Source organism: Centruroides sculpturatus, unplaced genomic scaffold (genome assembly GCF_000671375.1).
Source record: "Centruroides sculpturatus isolate CEXI.00-Female unplaced genomic scaffold, Cexi_2.0 scaffold340, whole genome shotgun sequence".
Lineage (NCBI taxonomy): Eukaryota > Metazoa > Arthropoda > Arachnida > Scorpiones > Buthidae > Centruroides > Centruroides sculpturatus.
Genome location: NW_019384518.1, coordinates 258,942 through 267,403, shown reverse-complemented (window position 1 = coordinate 267,403; position 8,462 = coordinate 258,942). Strand labels below are relative to the sequence as shown.

Genomic DNA, 8,462 nt, shown 5'->3' with positions numbered 1-8,462 from the left:
AAATATAGCCAATTATAATAGAGTTTGAATTATCTGAGTTTTTAGACATTTCAAAGGGAATAACAGTAGTTTTAAATTAATCAGGTTTAAATTAACTAGATCAGTTATAGTTCAATGAATTAAACATTTTTTTATTTAATTAATCAGAAAAATTAAATATTACTTCTGTTTAAAGAATTAATATTGGAAGTTAATATTGCATACAATTGTGACCAGAGGGTCTGCACCAGACTGGTGATGCCTACGTCAGGACTGATACCACTATATCCCTTAAGGTTGATACAGAAACCTTCGGCTGCTATTCCAATTGTGCGCGAGTGGTCGTGTATGTAAATACTAGGAGTCAGGAGACCGACCGAGAGACAATGCGGCCGAAAGAAGTGCACACTGCAACTCAATTATAAAAGGAAAAATTGTCTGTTTATTTATATAAATTATTTATACATATACATAGGATAACAGAGTTTTGTTATAGCTTTTATAGCATTATAAAATCGACACGTTCTAATATCATAACATACTGGATAATATGCCTATAATGTAACATAGTCTATTGGACTTTATACTAGTCGATATCGGGTTTCTATCAAGAGGGAGCATTTACATTATTACACACGATGCTAAATATCTTGATCATTGATTGTAGATTGTAGATTGTAGATTGGGTTGAGGTCATAGATCGCTTTAGGAATGGGATTGTCAACAGTGGAGGTAATTCAAGTTCGTTAAGTCTTCTTCTTGGATCAAAGAGTTTAGACATTCTAAGAACTGCAATGATGGACAGGAACAGCAGTCAATGGGATCGGTGGTGGAACACAGTTACACTATACTTAAGGGAAGGAGCCAGTCAGCAAACTCTCATTGTCAGTTGCAATGTTCATCTTTATATTTTGGGGGTCCTCCCCCTTGATTTTGATGCCCTTTTTTGGTAATGTTTAGGGTTTAGACCAATAGATGAATTTAGGACGATAGTTCCTAGTGACACATTCATTCGGAAAATGGTCACCTTTAGAAAAGAAGTAGATCTGGGAAAAGATACGATCACATCCTTCCAGTTTTTTTTATTAAATGTTGGGAAAATTTTCTTTTTTATAATATGTGAAATTTAAGTGCTAGTCTAAATAAATTATATATTTTGTTGTAATTAATTAAAAATTTCATCTCGTCTAGCCTCTCTCAATATATTTAGATTAGGAATGAAAGAATGTTTATTTCTCTTAATTAGATAATTTAGAAGTAAAATTTTTAAAGTTTAAATTAAATATTTACAATTCCTTCTTTTTTTAATTTTCAAAAGTAATGAATGATTTTAATTTATTAAAAGCTTTTTACTTTAGAAGTAACATTTTGTTACTTTACCACAGGGTTTCCACAAATTCTGGAATCCCAGAAAAATTTGGGAATTTCAAAAGACACATTTTTGTCACTTGATTAATAAGTATATTTAGTATGTTGACAATTTAGATTACATTTCCTTGACTTCTCCAGGAAATTAGTGAATTATCATAGGTTCCTTTAAAAACAGAAACAGAAAACCAAGAAAAATACTGTTCTGTGTGTTAATTTTTTTTTCCAACAATGTAGAATGATCTTTTGCAAAAAGCAGAAATTCAAATTTCTAGTATTGATGTCATTGGAATGACATTAGAATTTCAAGAAACGACAGTAGTATAGGTGATTGCAAGTCATTTGGCAGTCATATAGCTCATGCTCAACTTTTTTTTGCCTTGTGAACTTTTTAAGTGAAATATCAATATATATTTCAAAAATTTCTAGTGTAGTATTGTGTTTGTTTTGTTGTAAGCAATCTTTGTTTCATATGTTCTTATTGTGTCTGCCATGTTGAATCTTTCTGTATACTACTAATTTTTAAATTTTTGCACATAACAACAGAGAAGTTAAATGTTTTAAATTATATTTTCTAGACACACTGTGCTTTAGAAATGGAAATTTTTCTATTTTCTCTTTGCTTTTCTATAAGTAAGAATAGGGTTTTAAAAATTTATTTCTATTTCTAGCTTATTTATTATTTTGCTATATCAGTCTAGCAGATGAATTAGTTGTATGGTCAGTAAAACAAGTTGAATGGATTGCTTGTTCAAGTGGTTATGGAGAGAACATTGCAACAAAGTAGATGCAAAAAAATTATTTATGTACAGTACAGTAAGGGCTTGACTCAAAGTATTTTGACTACTGTCACTTCACTCTCAGAAATTTTGTATCCTAGAAAAGTTTACAAAGCTTTTATTAGCAGTGGTATGATTTTATGAAGAATTAGTCAGAGCATCAAAACTTAAAACACTTGCATTGAAGAATGGGTTGCAGAATTCATCAAAATAGTCTAAACTTGCCCAATATCCATTTTAACAAGATATGATTTTTATTTTTAGTTAATTTTTCACTGGGCATAATTGATTCTAGAGAGCTATGTTTGATTGTAAAAAGTTAGCAATTGTCTTACAGTTTCCTAAAAAAGGGAAGCTGCCATTTGCAAATTAATAATAATACTGCACTCACAATATGTATTTGCTCTGATTGGCCAATTTATTTTTTGTTTTGTGTTGTTCAAAAGCAGAGCTTCTCCATTTCTGCCATATCAAGAATTTGGCTATGAGTCAAGTCTGAAATCCTCAATAACCTGGCAATGCAGTTTGAGTCAGTAAAATGATATGTTTTTAAGCAAAAACTCAACAAATAAGTTTAATATCCCTATTAGGAATTGTATATGAATTGTATTTTCTTTGATATATTTACAGTATATTTATATTAAAATATCACTGTATAAAAGCAGTACTATGTAAATAAATAAATGAACCTACAATAATGAACTGTTAAGAATAAACTCATGAGATTGCACTGAAATTTTGTGATAAAAACTGTTAACCGTACAACTGCAGGATAACACAAATATGCCACTGAAACAAATAAAAATAGATGATGGGAAATGGAATCTCTTCTCATTTTTACAAGTGCAAATTTCAAGTTTTTTACAAATGCACTTTAAAGAAATTCATAATACTTAAGTTATTTGATTTGGATTCTTTGACAGCAGGCACACGAGGTGGCATTTCCCATAATAATGTTCTTTTGCCCCTCACTGTTTGCTAGCCACCACTGCTATTCCATTCAAGTTTAAATGCAAACAGTGTAAAAAAAAAAAGAATGTCACAAGCAGTGAAATAGACCACTGGATGAAACAGAAAACAGACTCAAATATTAAGCTGTATGAACAGCCAGGAAGTAAAGAATAAAATTCAATATTTGTTCTTGTTCAGCCTTTTTTTTTTTTTTATTATTGATCATTGTCATGTATAAATTACCACTAGTTTACATAATGACATGTAAAGAGCTACATTTCTGATAGGGTTGTTCCTAGCATAACAATGTGTTGCTAGTTGTCGTGGGCTATTTTATTTTTATGGTAGCCTACCAACCTATGCTAGGTCTACTCAAGTTATCAGCCATATGGATGATCCACACACAGAAATTTCTAGCTAATTCCTTTGATAGGTACTAAAGAATGTCATTTGTTATAATGGGAATTTAGATACTGGGATATGGCTGTGTATTTTCTCACATATCACAGAAGTTTTAATTGCTACTCTTGAAAAGTCCTGAAATTTCATTTTGCAAAAAAGAGTGGGATTCTTGTTACTATCTTATCAAACAGTACACAATTTAATAAATATCAATGTTATATTTATGTTTTTCAATAATAATATGATGATTATATTACAGGAATTCTTTCCGGTAAGCAAACGTAGTCAAGAGAATTTAATTGCAACTTTTAAATTGCATGGTTTAACCCAGCTCTTAGAATATCAGGTATGGTTTTGAATAACCAAAAATTATATTGAAAATGATTAATTACCAAGTTTTTTTTTTTTTTAATATAGAAAGCACAAGAAAATTCCTTTGTAAAAAAAGAATTGCAGCAACAAGTTTTCACACGATTGAAAGAAAAAGCTAGTGTGAAGGAAATCATTCCTATTGTGAAGGAATATATGATTAAATATTCTCTTCCCGAACCCGACGTTGCTGTCTTGGTAGGACCTTTTTTTTTAATTAGATTCAGTTATGTCTAGAAGGAATTAAATTTTTATTTCTCTGAAATTAGATTTCAAATTTGAATCAAACATTTTCATTCTTAGTTATGGACTTCATTGATGGCTATTGTTGAATGGAATAAAAAGGAAGAATTGGTTGCCGAGCAGGCACTGAAGCATCTTCGTCAATATACTTCTCTGCTTTCTGCATTTACACAAAATGCCAAAGCAGAATTAGCCCTTCTTGTGAAGGTTCAAGAATTTTGCTATGATAACATGAACTTTATGAAAGTATTCCAGAAAATAGTTGTCCTCCTCTATAAAAGTAAGAGCAATTTTATATTTGATGAAAACTTAAATTTGTAATTATTTTAAAAATAATGAATAAAGCTAAAATCTGTTTTTATAACGAATGATGTTATGATACATGTATTACAGTAGAGCTTTGTTTATCCGAATCAATTGGGGACTGAGGTTGTTCGGATAACCGATTATGTACGAAAAAATATATTAACCTATCCCATGTTGAAATTTTTCTCCGTTGCGTGTCGCTTTGCGTTGAATTTTCATCAATGTTAATCCTAATGAAAACTTTTTAAAATAATAATCATGGCTATTGAATCGTTAAAAATTATTTCTTTATTATTTACAAACAAAATAAATATATTGAAAAAAAAATTATACTTTAGAAGTTAATCTAGTATCAAAAACGTTCGATTCAGCACGACACACAGTCGTCAGAAAAACACCACACAAAAGTGCCAGTGCTGCCAGCTAAAACACACACACCAACAAAAAAAATATTGGAGTAGCCCAAGATATAGGCAAAGATTGCAGCGCCACAGCAGTAGCGAAAATTTAAATTTGCCGACTGGAATGCTTTTGGTTAACCGACGTTGCAGATAAACGACACTCTGCTGTATTTTGTGTTGAAAATTTCAATATTAGAACTTTGTTCATAAATTGGTGCATATTTAAATTTATAAATCAAACTATTTTTAGCATTAGAGGAAATTGCAGTTATCTGAAAATAAAAAGAATCATACAACATTGTTTAAAAATGATTCTTGCAATTATTAAGTTTTTATATTTGATTAAAATTGTGATTAATTAACATAATGGGATAAATAAAATTATAAAATGTACTATTGAAATTTCTGTTAATTTAAATTAATGAATTGGTTAAATTAATGTATTAATACTAATTCAACAAAGTATTAATATTTTAGTACATCTTTAGTTTTCTAATTAAAAGATTTTGCAATTAAGTTTCAAGACTAAATATGTTATTAATAGATAAACCTTATAGAAACAAAATTTACTTCACTCTTGCATTAGAATAATAATTAAATAATAAAAAAATAATTACAATTTAAAAATTACATCTTAAATATTCATTATTATATTAGTAAGAAAATTGAGTCTATGTAGAGTATGTAAATCTTTTATTTATTATACTTATGCATGGCTTTGATAAATTAGTAATAACTTTTATGTCAAACAGTAGACAAATCATGAATGATAAATGATTCATTTAATCAAAATATACAAGCAAGTGATTATTTAGATAAATATAATCAATATAAAATTATTATTTGTAATCGAAATATATTATTCTCTTCTGTCACACATTTTGGCTCTGTTAAAGTTCTGCTCATATGGATTTATATTTATTATTATTTTCATTAGACTGCATATGTTAAAGATATTGTTTTTGTATATGGTATTGATTAACATCTTATCATTTGTTGTGAATGATCTTTGTTTAATAATTTAGTAAGACAGAAATTACTGTTAATTTTTGAATTCCTTTATTATGATTTTCATGTTTAAATTACAAAATAGTGTTTTTTTTTTGTTTTTGTGTTTTTTCTTACTATTATTTTAACTCATTTATCAGTTTACTAAGAGCTAATTTGTCATTATTAGTTAAAATAAGTGTCTCATGATTAATTAATTACTAATTAAGCAATTTAATTGAAGATAATGGAAAATTATTGACATTGATAATATATTAAATCAATTACTTTGATTTAATATATTAAATATTCTAAATATTTAATTGTTAACTGAACAGCTAAATATTTAAAATATTTAGGACAGGATTTGAAAATGCAGTTTTGTTGAAATGTTTTATATTCTAAGAGAAGAACAAAAAGAAAGTATTTAATTTTTAGAAGGTAAAAAGCATTATTAAATTTGTAAAATTGTAAAAAATATAAAAAAGTAAATAGAAAAGGGAAAGAAGAAATTGTCATTTTCTCAAAAATAATAGAAATTACATGAAATAATTTAGTGGAAAAGATGTTGCTCGAATAACTGTTTAACAACTAAAATTATTTATTGTACAAAACTTGGGAAAAACAAATTAGGAAAGTAAATGTGTAAGACTGTGTAAAGATAATTAATAAATACATGAACTTACATTTTATCAATGGTAAAATAATCATTATAGGTTTACTGATGGATATGATGAATTTAAAAAATATATACTTCATATTAAAAACACTTAACAAAACTGGTTTATACTAATGAATCTTACTTTAGTTTTTGACAAGTATTCTTAATATATATTTTTTGATTATGACACATGTAGAAGAAACACTAAGTTAAAAAATAAATATCATCTTTTGTTCTTCACACCTTCAGGATCCAAGAATAGTCTGACAAAGACTATTCTTGGAAATGCAAACAAAGACTAAAAAAGAAAAGAAAAACTTTGACATCAAAGACTAAACTGCAAATTAATTATTTGAAAGTGGTGTATAAGCTTGTGAAATAGTATAGCAGTTAACACAAACCTGGCTTAGATGACTGTGTGAATCATTATTAATGATAGAGTAAATTTTGTGAGAAGTTAAGAATGCTAGGCTGGGGTTACCACTTGTCTTTACTTCAGCTGTAGTGTCTTTTAATCCTTATTTAATTAATGATAAAATGTCTTTCCTAACAGCAAAATGAAAAGGAAAAAGAAAAAAATGTTGCGACTAATATCAACTTTTCTTCGTGTTTCTAGTATTACCTAGTCTATATTACATTACCTAAGTTGTGTCCACCGACCTATCCAACTGCAAGTTTCTTTTTTGCAGAAATTACATCATTGCATAAAGTTGACCAGTAAGCTAATTCTGCCTCCTTTTTAGCAGACTGCAAGCTTTCTACAGTTACTTCAAACCAATCTAACTACAAAAACACTTTACTACAGTATATTATCAAGTGTTTCTCAACTATATCATAAAGAAACTTATGTAAAGGTTTTTTCTAACAGCTGTAAAATGAGAACTAAGTATGGTATCAAACATTTAAATGGAAACAAATAAGTATCTTAAAAAATTATATCTGGAAAATATTGTCTAATTCTTAATAAGAAACAAAAATTGTCCAATGTGAATTTGGCCATATTTTGAAGTAGAATAAGTATTTGAGATTTTACAATGTGCTTTTATGCTTTTTTTTATGGAGTACTAACAGATAAGCCCTGCGTTGCTTGGGCAAAAAGTAACAATAGCAAAGATGAAGATTATTACATTACAGCCAATCTTACCTATTTTCACAGAATGCAAGAATTAGGTTCCCCTGTTTCCAGACTAATTAGAAAATTTTTAGATGGGTCTAAAATTATGTTTGATTTAATGCAAAAAAACCACATCTGCGCCTGTAAATCTTGCATGTTGCTTTCTTTTAACACTTCCATTGTTGAAGCCTTAATCCTGTCCCTTTCCCCGCAGGGGGATTTCAAAAAATCCCTTCTTAGTGTGCATTTTTGTGACATACCCTAACTGTGTACCAAATTTCAAGATTCAACTCCTAACCGGCGCTGAAATGCTTGTATACACGCGCACCATCTATCATAGGATAAATGTACTATGCCAGAAACCTTCGTGGGAGTGTATTAAACAACGTCCCAAAGTTTCATGGCAATCGGATAAATGGTGTAGTAATGCATGAAGGACAGACAGACAGACATACATTCGTTTTTATGTATATAGATAAATGCACAGAAAAAAACCATCATTGGATGTTTTATTGATAAGGGAAACCAAGATGCATTTATAGCTAGCTGTAAGATATTGAAGATAAGAGAATGAAATGTTATAGATAGGTGTCAGTCATGCATAGAATAATTTAATATAAAAAAATTTGATTGTAGCTAATATGTGAAACAGTGCAATCATATAAGATAATGCAGTTGTACACAAACTAGTGCAACTACTTGTTTCACAGATTGACATAGTGTTATTTGCACACTGAAACAATTGCAATGTATTAATATGTGAGAAATTAATTTAAAAATAATTTTTCTAGTAATAAAAAAAAAAGAAATTAAATTGTGGTTCATCAACTTCTACAATGATTTGGCTTTTTCACATTTTTTAAAACAATTATTGGAATATATATATATATATTCCAATTATT

The 8,462-nt window shown here is 28.5% G+C and overlaps 1 protein-coding gene across 3 annotated transcripts in view; it reads left to right on the top strand.

Annotated features, from left to right (window-relative positions):
• The window catches only part of LOC111622648 (basic leucine zipper and W2 domain-containing protein 2-like), an 80,201-nt gene that overhangs the window by 63,700 nt on the left and 8,039 nt on the right, over window positions 1-8,462 (top strand). For all 3 annotated transcript variants that reach the window (XM_023365060.1, XM_023365061.1, XM_023365062.1), the window contains exons 8-10: window positions 3,739-3,825; window positions 3,897-4,046; window positions 4,152-4,371. In XM_023365060.1, the coding sequence (XP_023220828.1) occupies window positions 3,739-3,825; window positions 3,897-4,046; window positions 4,152-4,371 (457 nt within the window). The remainder of the gene's footprint in view (window positions 1-3,738; window positions 3,826-3,896; window positions 4,047-4,151; window positions 4,372-8,462) is intronic.